General features: G+C 43.9%; 8 protein-coding genes across 13 annotated transcripts; 3 read left to right on the top strand and 5 right to left on the bottom strand.

The window, feature by feature from the left end:
* Positions 1–1,512: 1,512 nt before the first annotated feature.
* Positions 1,513–2,901, bottom strand: LOC6598705. Its single transcript, XM_002023848.2, has 2 exons — positions 1,619–2,901; positions 1,513–1,567 (listed from the first exon to the last, which is right to left on the bottom strand). Exon 1 carries the CDS (start codon positions 2,875–2,877, stop codon positions 1,696–1,698), a length of 1,182 nt encoding a protein of 393 aa, XP_002023884.1. The 5' UTR covers positions 2,878–2,901; the 3' UTR covers positions 1,513–1,567; positions 1,619–1,695.
* Positions 2,902–5,371: 2,470 nt separating this feature from the next.
* LOC6598704 (acyl-CoA Delta(11) desaturase) lies at positions 5,372–7,750 on the bottom strand. The gene is made up of 5 exons (XM_002023847.2): positions 7,673–7,750; positions 6,539–6,849; positions 6,143–6,479; positions 5,896–6,081; positions 5,372–5,835 (listed from the first exon to the last, which is right to left on the bottom strand). The coding sequence occupies exons 2-5, from the start codon at positions 6,837–6,839 to the stop codon at positions 5,517–5,519; spliced, it is 1,143 nt and encodes a 380-aa protein (XP_002023883.1). The 5' UTR covers positions 6,840–6,849; positions 7,673–7,750; the 3' UTR covers positions 5,372–5,516.
* A 733-nt stretch (positions 7,751–8,483) lies between these two features.
* LOC6598703 (probable enoyl-CoA hydratase echA8) lies at positions 8,484–10,002 on the bottom strand. The gene is made up of 4 exons (XM_026995388.1): positions 9,946–10,002; positions 9,789–9,891; positions 8,940–9,728; positions 8,484–8,886 (listed from the first exon to the last, which is right to left on the bottom strand). Exons 2-4 carry the CDS (start codon positions 9,886–9,888, stop codon positions 8,636–8,638), a joined length of 1,140 nt encoding a protein of 379 aa, XP_026851189.1. The 5' UTR covers positions 9,889–9,891; positions 9,946–10,002; the 3' UTR covers positions 8,484–8,635.
* A 93-nt stretch (positions 10,003–10,095) lies between these two features.
* Positions 10,096–11,338, top strand: LOC6598702 (SUMO-activating enzyme subunit 1). Its single transcript, XM_002023845.2, has 3 exons — positions 10,096–10,241; positions 10,305–10,733; positions 10,796–11,338. The coding sequence occupies exons 1-3, from the start codon at positions 10,129–10,131 to the stop codon at positions 11,274–11,276; spliced, it is 1,023 nt and encodes a 340-aa protein (XP_002023881.1). The 5' UTR covers positions 10,096–10,128; the 3' UTR covers positions 11,277–11,338.
* Positions 11,328–12,431, bottom strand: LOC6598701 (proteasome subunit alpha type-2). The gene is made up of 5 exons (XM_002023844.2): positions 12,358–12,431; positions 12,180–12,256; positions 11,866–12,121; positions 11,651–11,806; positions 11,328–11,590 (listed from the first exon to the last, which is right to left on the bottom strand). Exons 1-5 carry the CDS (start codon positions 12,396–12,398, stop codon positions 11,416–11,418), a joined length of 705 nt encoding a protein of 234 aa, XP_002023880.1. The 5' UTR covers positions 12,399–12,431; the 3' UTR covers positions 11,328–11,415.
* Positions 12,432–13,007: 576 nt separating this feature from the next.
* Positions 13,008–14,517, top strand: LOC6598732 (interleukin enhancer-binding factor 2 homolog; the record flags this gene model as incomplete). The annotated part of the gene is made up of 3 exons (XM_002023843.2): positions 13,008–13,241; positions 13,313–13,441; positions 13,504–14,517. Coding segments are annotated over 3 exons (1,260 nt in total), but the record flags the coding sequence as incomplete, so codon positions are not given.
* LOC6598731 (sialic acid synthase) lies at positions 14,415–16,393 on the bottom strand. The gene is made up of 2 exons (XM_002023842.2): positions 15,311–16,393; positions 14,415–15,256 (listed from the first exon to the last, which is right to left on the bottom strand). Exons 1-2 carry the CDS (start codon positions 15,644–15,646, stop codon positions 14,474–14,476), a joined length of 1,119 nt encoding a protein of 372 aa, XP_002023878.1. The 5' UTR covers positions 15,647–16,393; the 3' UTR covers positions 14,415–14,473.
* Positions 16,394–16,780: 387 nt separating this feature from the next.
* Positions 16,781–18,171, top strand: LOC6598730 (serine/threonine-protein phosphatase alpha-2 isoform). Of its 6 annotated transcripts, none has more exons than XM_026984460.1 (2): positions 16,781–17,891; positions 17,975–18,171. In XM_026984460.1, exon 1 carries the CDS (start codon positions 16,880–16,882, stop codon positions 17,786–17,788), a length of 909 nt encoding a protein of 302 aa, XP_026840261.1. In that variant the 5' UTR covers positions 16,781–16,879; the 3' UTR covers positions 17,789–17,891; positions 17,975–18,171. The 6 variants fall into 6 exon arrangements, with proteins under 6 accessions (XP_026840261.1, XP_002023877.1, XP_026840248.1 ...); XM_002023841.2 differs by having other exon boundaries at positions 17,972–18,171; XM_026984447.1 differs by having other exon boundaries at positions 16,781–17,895.
* Positions 18,172–18,364: the final 193 nt, after the last annotated feature.

The following is an 18,364-nucleotide window of genomic DNA, read 5'->3' as shown; positions in this document are numbered from 1 at the left end:
CTCAAGCCATAGTTTTTACATACGCGTGTTCAAAAAGCAGATCCATGCCAGACTGATTTCCATATTGCTTCTTTCAAACACAGAAGTTGAGGTTAAGTAGCACGAGAATATTTACGAAAATACGAAGGCCATACGGCTAGTTTCACTTTAAATGCATATTCATACACATACGATGATATTGTATACCCATTTGTCTATACATTTTGCAGCCGACATCGGTTGGAAAATTGAATGTATGCATAAGTTAGACACGACAGGTGTGGGAAATGGTATCAAATGTACCATCGAGGAAGTGATATTACCAGCACAATATGCATTGGTTCTGAGTCATGGTGCCTAGTTTTCATCGAAACTACGGTTAATTTCTAACAAAGAATATTTAATATTTATGTACATACATACATATATAATCTTATTTTTGTCTCCTCGTATTATACATAATATGGCCATTCATCGAAATCCAAGGACAAGGCTTATCTTTCAACGTAGACAGCAATAAAGTATGGGTTAATACGCATTAAAAATATTAGGTTGGAATCTGCAGAGGCGCCTTTAAAGATTAGGTGCACGTGCACTAGTGCACAGCGCGCTATTATCACAATGCATGTTAATTGAAAACACTACACAGCATAGAAGAACACATTTGTACATATGTATGTATGTAATTCTAGGTACCAACTTTTCTGCGTCATAGCTTCAGATGTGATGTCACTACGGGTTTACATGCACCTACATTGTTTAGTAAGTGCGCCAAACTGCGTCTTTAGATTATTGAACTATTAATTACATGCGATTGGCCATTACTTGATAATCTGTTCCTCCTAATAAGTGCGGCGTTTGCAGCCACAGTCACGGCTTTTGAAGATTAGCGCAGCAACTGCTTTGAGTTTGTAAACGTGCATATTGTGGCAATAAATGCAATTGAAACTTACGGGTTCTTTCAGTAACTTCCAAGTAAACCTCACTTCCTTTTTGTTTAATTCTGCAATTTTTGGGTTTATTTTATGGTTGTAATTGGAGATGGAAGATAAACTGTGGATGACATTGCTATGTATCGATTATCCATGCTGGATACATCGATATTTTACAACCAATATTTTCCGCAGTCATATACGGCCAGGTTAAATAACTGTTATTTCAATTTAAATTTACTTATCTTTAATTATAAATGTGGTGTCACGGAACCACCCACCTTTAGAGAGTTCTACACGGCCTTGGTAAACATTCTTAATAATTTAAATGCCATTTTTATTGAACTACAAATTTGTGTGTAAATACACAGCTGTCTTACCAGATGGACTATTTCTGCATACTCTTATAGTTTACTGCGAACAATGTTTCAAGGTTAAACTATCCTTTAGGGCGACGAATTTTTGATTATATTAGACCGAATAACTTTTGCGTATAGTACATAGAGAAACGTTTCCGTTGATATTTGTAGGTCTGGCCTAGGTCTTAGCCTTATTAGGACCCAAGGTTTTCTGTGATAAGTTAATAATACAAGCCCACATATAACTTCTTCTTGCACGGTCGTTTAATATAGGTTTACATTCATTTCAGGAAAAGGCTGAAATAAACACATGAAAATTTTCGTTTCTACGAAACGGGAGAGCCTTACTCGAATCCATTGTATTTACGAAATATTAGACAAAAAGGAAGAAACAAAGTGGAGCTCGATCCGCAATCCCTGATCGCTTACAGGCTGGTCCTGTGTCTCGAATGGTCCTGGCCACATATGTACGTCTGGGAGTTCTTCTTTTCGGCCGCATCTTCGGCCCACAGTTTGATGAGATAATCCTCCAGTTTATCGACCATTTTGTCGGAAAGATCTGTGCAGCTTTGGTAGTTGGAGGAACCGCCATCGAAGACATTCGGGCACACATTCATGGACTCACGGCTCCAGTCGAGTTTGCAGTCCACGGAGCAGTGATGAGTTCTGCTGTCCTTATCCTCTGGTACCATGTCTTCTTCATATAGAGGCCACTGGGGCTTGGGCTGCGGTTGCTCGTCCTCCAGGCGATACCAATTCACATTGTACGAGTCCTGGCACTGCTCGGCCGTCAGCTGATCGATGTTGCACTCGCAGATGAGGAACCGACCGTTGCAATGATCGCAGCGCGGCACTTTCACCTCTGCATTGCGTAAGGGGCGTGGAAGCTGCACGTTTACGAGAGTGCCCGTATTCAATTGGGGGGGCACCTGAAGGCCACACAGAATACTGGCCCTGCGCAGATGACAGCCATCCTTGAGGGTGAGCTTCTTGGACACCACCGGCTTGCAGCACAGTGGGCCCTCGTTCGGGTTACAGCGGACACTCATGCGACTGTACAGCGCCCTGTAGATAATATCAATCTGCTCCTTGTAGGACTTGTGCGCCCAAAAGAAGGCCGACTGGTAGTTTTCGAAGAGCTTGGACGTCACGTTGGAGGCATTCATCCATGCCCGCTGCTGCTCGTGTAAGGCCTTGGCATCCACAATCGGACTACTGAGCGACACCGGTGGCTTGCCGTGAAAGAAGGCCTTAAATGCACACTTGATGATCGAATACGACAACATGGCCTCCACGCTTTGCATTCCGCACCTGATGCTCAAAGCCTGCAGCATGTCATCCCGATCGAGACGCGGCTCTGCCGCCTCCTTCGGGCTGCATTTTGTCCTCAACTTTTCGTGGTGCTTAAAGGCAAGCCTGATAATGGACTTGGCCTGGTAGCTTTTCGTAGTGTTGATGCCACAGATCAGCAATATCTGTGCGAGGCTCTTGGCAATGTCCTCCACAATTTCGTCGAACATCTGACGGGGATTCAGATTCGGTTTTGAGTTGCAGCAGCAGGTGCCTGCGACATCCTGCACCTTCTTTGTTTTCTCGTATTTTTCCATTTATGCAAAAGAAATTTTCTGTTCAAACAACGAATTTTGTTACTGTTCTCGAAAAAAAACGCACTTGACCTCACAAGAGCCAAAAACTAAATGAAATTACTGTCTAAAAGATGTTTTAATGATACTTTAATGACCATTGGCATGAAAGGAAAAGCCTATGTCGAGATTTAGAATTCTTCCTTCTGAGATTCATGCGTCTATGTTAAAACTATTGAAAATGGGTATTGGACCCCCAGTAGATGGCTTAACTAAAGGCTGATCGTGATGGGAAATCTTAGGAGTGGCCTTCTGGTTTTGACTGGTGCGTAGTGCTTGCGCATCGTACTTGTAGGTCTAGAATGTTGCCTAGAGCAAAGGATGAATAAATAGAGCATTGCATTCTCTACTGATGCATATATAAGTATATAGGATAGATCTGACTTCAAATATATTGGCGCCTTTCCAATCATGGAATCATGGCATGCCATGATGGTCTGTCTAAACGCTCATACATGGATGCTTGCGACTTTGTGAAGGTTATCAGTCCTTAAACAAGAAACAACACTGATAACCCTTGGAAATTGAATCGTTTGGCACGCGACCAGACGATGATAACAATAATAAAGATCGCATGTACGTTAAACCTTGAAATATCACTCGTACCCAATCCAATGGTGGAACCAAAATGACAGACATCCAGTTAAGTTTCACTCTCGATGGTATCCACATCGAATTTGCAGATCCGCAGGGGTATACGGCATATACTGCACCATATTTCATCATTAAACAACATCATAGATTATTTATAAATATTTATAAATTCTTTTCCATTTATTAGACATCAAGTACCTGACAATAACAAGGCCAGAGTTCACCAACATTTTTGGGGACTTTGGCCAGGTATTATCCTTGAGCCGTCGAACACTTGTTTGTTGATAAGTGGATGCCACCGCGTGGAGACCCAGGTAACCCCCCATTCAGTTAAACTTATCTTTGATTTCACTTTTCTTTGAATCGAATTTCTACGGGTGGTGATAATGAGCAACAACAGATAAACACCTGACAACTCGAACATTGCAGTTGTTTGTTTATTTATAGAAACTGCATAATAAATAAGCAGATTTGTAGTCTTATCAATACAGTAATAACAGTTACCTACGAATATTCAAACCTAAAAACAACCTATTTTGCATATCTCAAGTTAGGGCTCAAATGGAAAGGGCATGTCAGTAGTTTCAATCTAATCACATGTGTATACTCGATGGTTTATGCATGAACATAGTATGTAAATTTATATATTAACTATATAAACTATAGCACAAAGTACGGAATATACCTTTCAAAATCAAGTACGTTTGAATCTTTTACAATCTCCTTCAGATCATCAGAGCCGTGCTGTTGATCACGTTGTATTCCATTGGACGTCAATTGGAAAAATTACAGACCTAATCAGTTGGTAGGGGAACGCGTGATGCCAGTTGTCCCTTAGAGGGTAAATGTATTCAATTTATGATGCGTCATAGCATATATGATATTGTTATTAGAGCGTGCCCAAGATAAGGTAACCTCCTAATCATTAAAATCGAAGGAAACACCTTAATCCCCTTTTAGATTAAAGCTAATTACAAAGTCTATAACCTTAATATTAGGTATATTAAGGATTTTTCATTATCTCATATTCAAATAAAAATCAATCCACTCAAAAAAGTTTAAAATTGAAGGTTAATGTACATGGTATCGATGCCTGCATTGTCGATATTTCGAAAAGTGTGTTTTAACTAATTTAACACAGAATCTCACGTTTATTTTGTGGAAGTAAGTGAAATTTAATCTTTATTGATGCCATGGACCAAATTGAGATGGAAAATCATTAAAGCAGAGTATAGAAACTTCGGCTGTGTGCTCTGGGGCCGAATATACATATGTATCAGAATGGCAAACTTCACAGAGGATGCACTGATATGTGATTCAATTGGTCCCCCTGGAACGGAGGATTCTCAGTTCATCATAGGTATGGGGGATTGTTGTTGGCCAGCTACCGACAAAGGCCATGGACGGCCCTGCAGTGCATCTGTACTGGTAGCGCGTGCCAAGTTCTCAGAGAACCCTGATCGAACAATATGAACAACCGTATAAGTATAGTATACTCAGGAAGATTCTACAAAATGCCGTCCTAAGCACCTGTGGAAGTTGCAGATCCGGCCATTGGGCTGAAAACCCATTAGCCTGAGTGCCCAAGCACTTGATCGGACTAATCGAGCTACTGGAGGATGATGAGAGCCGCGTGTCTTTGGCTGAAGTGGTCAAGCAAGCTTTTTGATACTTTGACGATTACAGGCTAGACCCCAGGTATTACCAGACGCTTTTTTTATTTTCTTTCAAACTTTCCTACAGACGAAGCGATAGGCTTATCAAAAGTGGTCGCCGTCAGACCACAGCTGCGCCGGCTGAACGCCACGTCACGACCAGGCTGTAATCAGAAGCTTAAAAAAACCCATATAAATCAGCTCTTTGATAAACAACATCAATTATATTTAGTATAATCGCTCATAACTCATTATCACACACCATCTATAAATGGCCAATTAAATTTTAACTGTTAATGATTAAGAAATAGTAGTTATCGCTGCTCCCGGTGAGTACGCAACGCTGGAGGAGATTTACTCTGACTTTTTATCAACAAAGAGCACATCTCTGGCATCTTCCGCGGTGAGATCCTTGTCGCCCCATCCCCACAGCTCGTGGGTGCCGTCGCCAGTGCGCTTCACACGCCTTTCAATGGTGTCGGGTGCTACGGATTTCAGATCATAGGCCCAGCCGATCTTGGCAAATAGATCAATAAAGGCAGTCGTCATGTTCAGGTTATAGTTTCCCCATTCAGCAGTTTTGTAGTCCCATGGAAACACATGATGGTAGTTGTGCCAGCCCTCGCCAAAGGTGACTGCCGAAACAGTGGCATTCTGCGATGGATTGATGGTCCTGAAGAGTAATATAGGAATGTAATACTTAAAAAATCACCGATTGTGTTTGTAAACTTACTGGTCGTACGGACGACCACCGAATTTGTGGGCCGCACTGTTCACCAGCCAGGTCATATTCAGCTGGAAGCACCAACGGAACATGGTGGACACGAACCAGGAGCACAGCAGCGACTCATTCCAAAAGTAGAAGGGAATGACGGTGGGCAAAATGAAGCAGGCCAACGGCATTAAAACATAGTAGTGCCTAGCAACAGGGAAGATTCATATTATTTTTCAGATTTTCGATTTTAGCTTGGGACACTCACTTCTTCTGGAACATCAGAATGGGATCGGCACGCAAATCGGACAAGTCCAGGCCTTTGCCCTTGGCCACCACATCGGGATGCTTCTTGCAGAGCAACCAGCCCACGTGCGAAAAGAAGAAGCCACGGGTGGCATTGTGCGGATCGGCATCCGTCTCCGAGTACTTGTGATGCACACGATGATCGCGCGCCCAGTGATAGGCGGCGTCTTGGAAGGCAATCGTATTGAAGATGATCAATATCAAACGCATCGGCCACTTGGCCTTGTAGGATCGATGGGCCCAGAGACGATGTGCACCTCCTGTTATGCCCAGCATCCCAACAACGTACAGGGCGGCAGCTGCAGAATAGTCATGGATAAATCTCAAGTGGTATAAAGTTTGGTTTGAACACGCTTACAGAATAGCACGGTGGCATATTTAGCCTTGGCCAGCATCAAATATCCACCATATAGAGCCGCAAAATGAACGTAAGCAAACAAAAGTATGTTACGCCAGACCCACTGCAACTGGCGGTCCTCGGCCTTTTTAAAGAGGAAGGTATCCGTGGCTAGGGCTCCATCGGCTGTCTCCACATCGCCTTCAAAGAGCACGCCGGTCTGCTTGGATGACTCGTCCTCCATATTTGTCTCCTTTGTCAGATCGGAATCGACGGGCACCTTTGATAACGTGTCCGGTAGTCCTACGGCATTTGGTGGCATGTCGCCTTTGCTGTTATTGAATAGAGTACATCACCTTTTATAAGCTTGAATTTCCTTATCGATTCGCAATTGAATATATTAAGTGTGGATTGCATTTTTGAAATGCATTCAGGTCGCATGTACATGTACATGTTACATGCACATTATATAAAGTATAAAGGCTTTACTGAATCAAACTTTGATTATAAAATATCTCGAACACAAAGACTGAACAGCCCTATTGGGTATCGTTATTTCAGTAGTTATTTCAGTTATTACGATATTTATGATCTTAAAAACTGTAACATTGTAACTTTACCACGCGCATTATACTATGAACTTGAACTACTATGACACTTACAATTATAAAGAAGGAAGGTTAAAAATTTAAAAAACCAGCCTGGCTGACTTGGGAATTGAAATGAACTGCTCGGCTTTGCACCGATTTCTTGAATATATACCCCAGCAGTATATATACTATATGTTATATAGACATCAGTGTTATCGGACTGATCGGGCTTGATATCGATGTTGTACTTTATTTTTCGGAATTCGCTGCAAATTCTTAGAAAAAAAAACATTTTCGCGCGCCATTTTAATTCAAAATACGTTTAAATTCAAGTTTAAAAAGAAACTAAATCTAAAGGAGAAGTTCTAACTATCAAAATCATATCATTTAAAAGAAATCAAAGATATTTTAAAGAATTGCCGAGATGAAAAACTTCTCTGCGTCACCATTTTGCAATATCACCTGATATTTTAAATATATTTTTCACTATCACCATCAAAGATTGCTCACAAAACACACGACTTTTTGTATGCACAACGTTTTTACTGTGCCCGAATTCACTTACTTTGCTTTACTTTTATTTAATTAAATTTAATGTGATGCCCTGAGTGTTAACTTGTGAAGGTTTTTCGATCTGAGCGTTCCTTCAACCGCTTTCAGCAATAGCTGCCTTAAAACTGCTTCCAGGAGTATTCCAGATTTCAAAAGATTTATTTCACAGATTTCACTCGTTCCCTATATTGTATTATTACACATACAGAGTATACTCGTAAATGTTTTAGTTCACTTCACTCAATCTATTAAGCTCAAAGTTACATTCGCTACACTTTTGATGCTGGGCTTCCATGAATAATTGAAGAACACGAATAGCAGAAGGTTTTATCGGTAACAGTTAGAATCAGGAAATTGAATTTTAGGTGTATGAATACATTTATGGTACATTTGCAGAAAAAGTTAAATATTTCCTAAGCTGTTCTTCCACCAAGAATCAATCAGCTTCTGTGTCTACTTCTCCTAGTACCACTTACTTTTAAAGAATTATATTCAATTGTTTTTGGAACTCTAATCATTAAACAATTTTAGTCATAGTTGTTTTTATTACTCAATATGGATGAGCGCGTATCGAGATTGTAAACTTGCCTCCTCGCAACAAAACACGGCGCAAAGTTCAGAGAGTACGAACCCGGTGATAAACGGTACCTAACCGAATGGAATGGAATGGAATACGTCCAGTGTCTAGACATATCAAGTGAATCATCAGGTGTTAATAAAAAATATGCATCATATTTTTGAGCTTTTAGCTTTATCTGATAACGAAAATAAAAAACATTAATTAAATAAATAACTCGCGACCACCTGCATTCAATAACTGAAGCTTTCTCTAGTGTCCAGAGCTTGGAGATAATTTTGTATTTGAATAAGTTAACAAAGTCAAATGGATCAGTTTGAAACTGTTGATGAGAGTGTTATGTACAAGGCTATAGCATATCATGGAAAACAGTTCATTTTGTTTCAAATTAAGGTTCAACTATTTTTCCTTTGGCTTTTCTTTAGAATCAATGTTCTGGTCACTGCTGTCGGCTGGCTTTACTTCAGTTTTCTTTGAGTTTTTTTGCGCTTTTTCGGCCAACTTTTGTTTATCGGCCTCAACGCGGGCGACCTCTTCATCTTGCTTTTGTTTCTCTTTCTGCGCAGCCGCAGCTGCCACCTCCTCATCATCCCAGTCGGCCATAGACCGATCGCGCTTCAGCCAAGAGTGTGTGGTGTCCGCCTCGAAAGCTGGAACAAAAATTTAATGAAATAATGCAAAAGTTGTCTGGTAAGCAACCTACTCTGATTGAACCACTTGATTCCGTTCTGCATGTCCTCAATAATCTCGCGCGAAGTGTACATTACTTCGTTCTGCACTGCCTGATGGAACGTGGACGTCTCAAATGCGCCCGAATACACAGAGTTGCGGTCATGATTCAAGGCGCGTTGCGGGAACTTTGCAAGGCAAGTGGCCAGTTCCAAGGCATTTCCCAGTGCTGTGCCGGTGGGAACTATGCGATTTACCAGCCCAATATCGTGGGCCTCCTGGGAGCCCACCGGGCGACCTGTCAGTATCAAATCGAGCGCACGAGACAGTCCAATCATGGCTGGTAAGCGAATAGTGCCACCATCCAGCATGGGTACTCCAAACCGACGGTTGAAGAAACCCAGAACTGCCGACTCCTCCATTACGCGCAAGTCGCACATAAGCGCCAATTCCAATCCATTGGCAATGCAGTAGCCATTGATGCCGCAGACGACCGGCTTTTTGATCTGGCGACGTGTGGGACCAACAGACCCCTCGGGACGCATAAGTATATCAACGCTGATCTCCTCCTTCTCATCCGTACTCATTTCCAATATATCAAAGCCAGAGCAAAACGATCCGCCCACACCGTATAGCACGGCCACCGGCGAAGTGTCGTCCGCCTCGAAATTGGCAAACGCATCGCAAAGCTGTGAGGCGGTAATAGAATCGATGGCATTGCGCTGCTGCGGTCGATTTATTCCAATCATCGTAATGTTTTTGTCTTTTTCCACAAGTATAGTCTTTGGGGGGGCCGAAACAGCCTCCGTCTCCGCTGCAGCATCTGCAAAATCAGAGATATTCTTTAAATTACAGTTGCCCATTATGTCATGGCGTGCCGTACCTTTACGCAGCGCGTTTGTTGTGGCCAGCGTGCGGCATATTGGGAAGCGTGCTTGCTGACCCACCTGCTGTCCCAGGAGTTTACCGAATTTGCGCAGCATGTTCTGTCGAAATGCTGCATTGTATATATTGCAAATTAAAGTGGCATTTGTGCTTACCCGAAAATAAAATAAGGCTTGTAAAAACAATATAGCAGGAGTTTTGTGTCAGGGTTGTCACCGCTTGCGAAGGCGCTCGCTCGTTTTTAAATGGCGTTAGTACATTTTGCTGATTTGCCGCAGCGTCCATTTCCTTGCACATTTTTTCTGCAATTTTTTCTGTGAAATATTAATTTAATAATAATGGGACAGGACAAAACAGAGGACAAGAACGAGACTGGCGTAGAGCTCACTGAGGGTGAGACCGAGCTTTATGACAGACAAATTCGACTTTGGGGCCTGGAGTCGCAAAAGCGGTGAGTGGTTGCAAATGCCGGCTTCTCAAAGCGGCGGTGGCTAATTATGTTTGATGTTTCCAGCCTACGCACAGCAAAGATACTCATCTCAGGCCTGAATGGCTTAGGTGCGGAGGTGACAAAGAACATTATTTTGTCTGGAGTCAGCTCTGTAAAGCTGCACGATGTCCAGCTGGTTACTGAGGAGGACTACTGCTCTCAGTTCCTTGCTGCACGCCAATCTCTGGGTAAGAACCGAGCTGAGGCATCTCTGGGGCGGGCACGAGCTCTCAATCCTATGGTGGATATCTCTGCCGATACTCAACCGCTGAAGGAGAAGACGGCCGAATTCTTTAGCGCATTTGATGTGGTGGTAATCAACGGTCAAAGCAATGATGAATTGCTGCGAATCGATGCCATTTGCCAGGATTTGGGTGTCAAGTTCTTCGCCAGCGATGTATGGGGAATGTTTGGATTCTACTTTGCGAGTCTCCAGCAGCATAGCTACGTCGAGTATGTGTGCTTTGGATCACAAAGTATTGTAACGCTTAAATCTCCAACTTGCATTCTTGCAGGGACGTTGTCAAATTCAAAGAGATGGAAGCCAAGCCCAATCAGAAACCAAAGTTCGAAAAAGTGGCTGTCCCCTTTCAGCGTGAAATGAATTACCCTGCATACTCGGCTTGGATTGATTTCGATATAAATGCCGCCGGCTACCAGCGCCAATTGAAAAAGAACGGTCCTGGTGTGGTCCTGCTAAGCGTTCTCCAAAAGTTCCGCACCACATACAAACGCGACCCCAGCTACAAGACCAGGGAGGCGGATATAGTCTTACTGCAAGCCATTCGAGATGAACTGGCTCCAAATTCTACACTAAGTAACGAATCTTTGGGTGTTCTCTTCGCCCAGATTTCCCCAGCAGTTGCTGTGGTGGGTGGTGTTGTTGCACAGGAGATCATTAAAGTGGTGACCGGAATGGAGGCCCCCCATCGCAACCTATTCATATTCGATCCAGACACATGTGCAGGTTATGTTCAAGCTATTGGAGTTAATTGAATCCATAAAATTAATTTTGTATTTTTCAAATCATTTCAAATAACACCACAGTTCTAATTTTATTTGTTTTTTAATGTCCCGTACTCGTACAAAAAGCTTAGCTTGGGTTCTCTTTATCGGTTTATGGGGCACCTAACATTTAGGGGATGTTGGCCAAGTAGTCCTTGATCGAGGCCGGGTCCAGACGCTGGAATCCCTTCTGATCGCAGATTCCAATCTCAATGTTGTCCGCAGTCATTTTACCCTCAAAGCCTTCCTTCAGTGTCAGAATCGCAGTGTGAACGGCGTCTTCCAGCTCGAGATCTTCGCTGTAACTGCACGGAAAATCCAACGTATGATGGAGAAACCTTCCATTTTATTTAATGCACACTTACCGCTTCTCTAAGAAGGTTTTGCCATTGACTGCATTTTTGCCCATGGCAGTTGCTTTCCAAGCAAAGTATGCGCCCGAGGGGTCAGACTGGTAAAGATATGGGCGGTCATTGTCCCAGCCGCAAATCAGTAAAGACACACCAAAAGGACGCACGCCGCTGAAATGAGGAGCTAAGTAAATACTCGAACTGATTATTTAGTTTTCTTCTCTCCTTACCCGGATTGGGTATACTCCTGCATGAGTGTGGCCACGCGCTGCACCAGCTGAGAGACGGGAATCGGCTCCTTGTAAGTCAGGAAATAGGTCTGAGCGATCTTTCGAGCTTGCTTCACAAGAAGGCGATAATCGGGACCCATTCCGGAATACACCATACCTATATGCTTGTTGATCATCTCAACGCGGTGCACACTGTGCTCCTCATACAGTGGCGACTTGTGTTTGTTCTCTGTGGCAATGACTACGCCATTGGAAGCTAAAACAACCAATCAGACTGTTCACTATGCAAATTAATAAAGTGCTCCAGGTCTTACCCATTATACCCACGGAGGGAGCGCCGCCGGATACCGCCGCCAGTGCATACTCCAACTGGACCAGCTTTCCCGAAGGACTGAAATATTGCAAAAAGTTTTGTTTATGCCAGTCATTGTTGTAGGTTAGGTCTATGTACGGCAAATACAGAATTATCAATGGTTTTGTTGACCTAGTTACCTGAAAGTGGTCAGCGAAAAGCTATAGCGTTCACTAGCCATATTTATCGGCACAAATGCAGTAATTTATATATAAAATAAAGAAGCCGACTTCAGAGAAACAAAAATGACACAGCAATTGAAACAATAGTGTGACCGCAGACTTGTCGATTCAATGTACGGTCTGACCCTCCGAAACTACTTCACAAATTTCCAAAAATACCGTAAATATACTGACGCTTTGTGTTGAAGTTCCATCATATTCCACGTTTTAGATATTTAGACTCATATATTAATCCGATTATTAAATCGTTTAAACAGGTTTAAGGTTTAAACAAAAACGGAAAATATTAGAAATAACATGAAAAGAATAAAATTTGCCAAGTGTGTCGATCTAATATACGGTCCGACCCTCAGAAGTATGCTGAAATATACCGTCTCACTTAAAAATTATACCGTTAATATACTGACGAATTTAAGTTATATTTTACACATTCCTCGTTTTTTATATTCCGTCAAATATTATTAGCTGGAGAGATCTCTTAGTCCTGCCCACATAATTGTATCCAATTAGTGAACATATTTCCTACTTGACTGGTTTATTTGAAATAAAGAGATATCGACCAGGGCATCCAATAACGTGTGAATGTTAAAACATTTCGCTGCTCAACACTACCACTTTTATCATTGTTGTCGGCAACGCTCGTTCGTTGCAAAAAAAAATTAAAGATTCATTTTCCGAGAAATATAGTGCGCGGATCGCTCCGCGGTGGCCGGCCCATGCGAGGGGGCATACGGCCGCCATTTAAGAAAACGTTTGTTCCTCGCCATCCATTCGACTTGACGCTGGCAGAGGTCTTTTTTCCAAAAGTAGCACCGGCTGTAGATGATTCTGCTCTGACTGCGGTAAATCGATAAACACACACACAGACACATGCATGTGTAACCATTAAAATCCATATTTCTACTCACTCCAGGCGTTGCTGAAGCGTAACCAGGACTTGAGCCCAACTGCCAGCGAACAGACAGCAATTGGTAATTTGGTAACCAAAGTTCAGGCTGTCTTGGATAATCTTGTTGTCGCCCCTGGCGATTTCAATACATGTGTAAGTTGGTGTGAGTCCGAAATCATAGCAAGACTTTTAAGGTCCCTCTCTTATTGTAACAGCAACTGGAAGAGGTGCGCCAAGTGGGGTCCTTCAAGAAGGGCACCATTCTCACGGGGAACAATGTGGCTGACATTGTGGTCATCTTAAAGACGTTGCCAACGAAAGAGGCGGTCGAGGCTCTGTCGAAGAAAGTGGAGGCCGACCTGAAGACAAGCATGAAGACTGAAGTGCTTACCAAAGGCGATCAACATACAATTCAGACGCACTTGAGAGGCTTTGATGTGTCCAATGTGCAGGCCAAGGTTCGCATTATGATTGCTACTTTGCCGCAGAACTTGCGCAAACTGGAGGCGGACATACACATGGACCATAAGCTGATGCAGAATCATCTGGCTGCTATCCGGCATACTCGTTGGTTCGAGGAGAATGCCCACCACTCGTCAATTAAAGTCCTCATACGCATTCTTAAGGATCTCACCAAGCGTTTTGACGCCTTCTCACCGCTCTCCGCTTGGATGCTCGACTTGATAGCCCATTTGGCCATTATGAACAATCCATCGCGCCAGGCTCTACCCATTAATCTGGCTTTCCGTCGCGTCTTCCAACTGCTCTCCGCCGGACTGTTCCTGCCCGGGTCGGCAGGCATCACCGATCCCACAGAGCCTGGTCATATACGTGTCCACACTGCCATGACATTGGAACAGCAGGACCTCTGCTGCTATACGGCCCAGACTTTACTTCGTGTCCTGACACATGGCGGCTACAAACACATTCTGGGCTTGGAGGGCAACACCAGCATAGTACGCGAAATGTCCGTGTGGAACGGAGTATGCGTGTCTCCTCATACTGCCGTTTATGAGAAGCCGACGGACAAGAAGGAGGGCGACCTGGAGGAGGACATTGAGATGATCGAAAATGAGAACGAGGATGAAGGCAGCGAAGATGGAGCCGAATAACGCAGCGAATATGATTAATTTTTAGATACGTATTTAATAATGCACACGCTGTATTGAGTGCTCGAGTATTGACTTACAATTTTACCATGTTCCCGGCTATGGGTTCATCCTCATAAACAGTGTCTGTTAATTCCTTACCGACTATATCGAAATATGCCTCAGCAGGCAGGCCGTTGGGCTCACTAACTTTGATAGCCAAATCGGTCAATTGAAGCTTCAGGCCTTTGCGAAGGGTCCGAGCTGCTACAATAGATTTTCCAAGCTTATTTCGACACGGCAACTCGCACGCCAAAACCTTCTTTTCGCCATTGTATTGAAGTGCTTCTGCCAGTTCCTGATCTCCACCCAGCATTGAAATTATTGCATCGGGATCAAAGGGCAGTTTCGTGAGCTTAAATCTTTGAATTGCCGCAATCAATGATTTAAATTCGTGCGTTTCAAGGGAGCAACGATGGTCGGAGCCCTTTTGATTCTTGTCAAGGGTAAAATGCCGCTCCACTATCCTGGCGCCCAACAAGACGGCTGCCTGGGTTATGGCCACACCCAGCTCATGTCCGGAATAACCAATGACTACATTGGGAAAGCGATTCTTCAGCATGGAAATCAAGCGCAAATTGCAATCTTTAGGTGGTGTAGGGTATGCCGAGACACAATGCATGAGTGCATAGTCCAATTTTCCAGCTTCTGCCATTATTTTCACAATTTTCTCAACCGTTTGGATTGTCTGCATTCCTGTTGAGATGACTAGAGGTACACCCAGGCCAGCTGCCTTTTTCAAAAGCGGAAAGTTGTTGGCATCTCCAGATCCAATTTTAATGAATGGGACCTTCAGGTCTGCCAGAAAGTCCAAAGAGAGCTGTAACAAGGGAAAGACTATAATATGTATGTATGTAGTGTATATATAATTTACCTCATCCATTGCGGATGCAGTAAAATCCACATTTAGTTGGCGACTGTACGCCTGTAACTCTTGGTATTGGTCTCTGGAGAACTCTAGATATTCCTTGTGTTCTCCATAGGTCTTGCCCCAAGCATTTTCGCTCACGTATTCGCGGGCTAGAGCGGACCGTGTAAACTTTGCTGGTAAATCAGACTTTTGAAATTTCACACAATGGCATCCTGCTTCTTTTGCCTTTAGTATCATCCTTTTGGCCAGCTCCAGGCATCCCTGATGATTTTGTCCAATTTCAGCTATAATGTAGACACTGTCGTCTATTTTTTTCTCCAAAATATCCACTAACATCATTATGGAATCAGACTAATTTAAATGTTAATTGCAATAAAGTGGGGCGTTGCTGCCGGCGGACATGGAGAGCTGCGAGGGCTTGGTCTCTGGCTTGCCTCAAAAGACCTACTGCCCAACCCCACATTTAATAGACCTTGGGACATCAAGAAAGAGCGCGCGTCGTTTGGTTACGATAAAAGCATTTACCATGTCTTATTTAGTTGGCCGCCTGAGACTAAGTGCTCGTGAGGGTGTATGAGTAGGAGTGGAGCTGCACCTGGCAGAGAGCCATGGCAAAGCGAAACTTTAGTGGGCCCAGCTTTGCGCCCTGCTGGATCATGCCAAGGATATTATCCATCTGCTCCTGGTTGACCTGGAAACCCTGCTCGGTGTTCTGATCGAAGGTATTGCCCCGGTCCTCTTATTGGCGCGCTCTGCACTGCGCTCCACGAACTCGTCGTAGATCTTATCCTCCACAAAGGTGCGAGAGCCGTCACAGCAGTACTGGCCCCTGTTGAAGAAGAGACCGAAATGGGCCGTCTCCACGGCATAGTGTAGGTGCGAGTCAGAGAGGATAATATTGGGGGACTTGCCGCCCAACTCCAGGATCACGTGAGGCCGGATGCCAGTTGGATGAGCTTTGCCATGGATCCGGTGAAGGCTCCACCGAAACCAGGCACCACATTGACCACACCCTCCGGGAAGCCAGCCTGGGGGTCTGAGGCAGGGCGGTGTAGTGGGCCACAACTGCGCCAAAGGGCGCGCTGTTCTTCAAAACAATCCAATTGAGATGGCAGTCCTTCGAAAAACCGCGACAGCTGGTTGCTGGTGTGACAGTTTCTCAATGTCGATGGTGCTATCGAATATTTGAAAAGTATCGATAACAGATATCGATGACGATAATAGACTGGGACAAAATGGCGTCAGATTCACCTTTATTCACTGATGTGGCACCACTCGAGTGGTGAACGTTTGCCGTCCTGCTCACACTAATGGGCTAAATAAGACGCAAAAGAGCGACATGGTTGTGAAAACGAGACAACTAGCTTGTTCAGCATGACTAACTACTCGTTTCGTTCCTTCCTGCTGTATGACTAGTGTGTGGACACACTGGAGAAATTTTCATGCTAGTTAGCTGTGAAAAGTATTTTGCGGAAATAGATTTGAAAAATTCAATATTTCGAAGCTATTTCGGCGCTACTATCCATCGTTTGTGGCATACTCAGGAGCAGCGAAACAATATAAAACAGAAAAATGGCCGATGTCATGAATATCGACAGCATAATATCACGTCTTCTCGAGGTGCGTGGGGCACGGCCAGGCAAAAACGTTCAGCTCTCTGAGGGCGAAATTCGTGGGCTCTGCCTCAAGTCGCGCGAGATATTCCTCTCGCAGCCCATTCTGTTGGAGTTGGAAGCCCCGTTGAAGATTTGCGGCGACATTCACGGTCAATACTACGACTTGCTGCGACTTTTTGAATACGGTGGCTTTCCACCGGAGTCAAATTACTTGTTTTTGGGCGACTACGTCGACCGTGGCAAACAATCGCTGGAAACCATCTGTCTGCTCCTGGCCTACAAGATCAAATATTCGGAGAACTTCTTCTTGCTGCGCGGCAACCATGAGTGCGCCAGCATAAACCGCATCTATGGATTCTACGATGAGTGCAAGCGCCGCTACAGCATCAAGCTTTGGAAGACGTTTACGGACTGCTTCAATTGTCTTCCCGTGGCGGCCATTGTTGACGAGAAGATATTCTGTTGCCATGGCGGTCTGAGTCCGGATTTGACTTCGATGGAGCAAATCCGACGCATTATGCGCCCCACTGATGTCCCGGATCAAGGTCTGTTGTGCGATCTGCTGTGGTCCGATCCGGACAAGGATACCATGGGCTGGGGAGAGAACGATCGCGGCGTGAGCTTCACATTCGGAGCCGAAGTGGTGGCTAAATTCTTGCAGAAGCACGAGTTCGATCTCATCTGCCGTGCCCATCAGGTGGTCGAGGATGGCTACGAGTTCTTTGCGAAGAGGCAGCTGGTCACCCTGTTCTCGGCACCCAACTACTGCGGTGAATTCGACAATGCTGGCGCCATGATGTCCGTGGACGACACACTGATGTGCTCGTTCCAGATCTTGAAGCCGGCAGACAAACGTAAAAAGTAATATCTTTTAAACCCAACAAGTCCTTTTCTATATAAAAAAAACATAAGAAACAACCCAAGAGAAAATAAAAATGCAAAAAATCACATCGGATCGTGGATTGAACGTATGTATGTAAGTGGGTAGAACCCTATTGTGCGTCATTTCTGAACAAGCTTATCGCTAACTTGGTCTTTTTATCGACAGCAGGCCAAGTCGAATTCTACAAACAACAACTACATACCAACACAGCAACAGAAGGAAGAGTGCCTCCTAGCATCGAACACACACACAATCCAGTCCAGTCCAATCCGACGACCCAATGACCTGGACAGACGTCAAATGGAGTTTTAATCAATTGAGATTTGATTCAAATTACAGAACAAAACAAAAACATTTGACAAACACACCATAATTAAAAACAAACATATTTATTTTTAAAATCCAATCCCATATACATATATATATATCGGGAGCGGACATTTCACACACAAACACACACACATTTACACCCACACCTGCAGAAACATATGTTTTTTTCGTCTTGACACTAGGTAAACAGGTCCGAAGTGCAGGAGGAGGAGGAGAGCACCCGGCAGA

The sequence above is a fragment of the Drosophila persimilis genome, unplaced genomic scaffold (genome assembly GCF_003286085.1).
Source record: "Drosophila persimilis strain 14011-0111.01,24,50 unplaced genomic scaffold, DperRS2 tig00000000-arrow-pilon, whole genome shotgun sequence".
NCBI lineage: Eukaryota > Metazoa > Arthropoda > Insecta > Diptera > Drosophilidae > Drosophila > Drosophila persimilis.
Note: the sequence above shows the minus strand (reverse complement) of the source record. Positions and strands in the feature narration are given on the sequence as shown.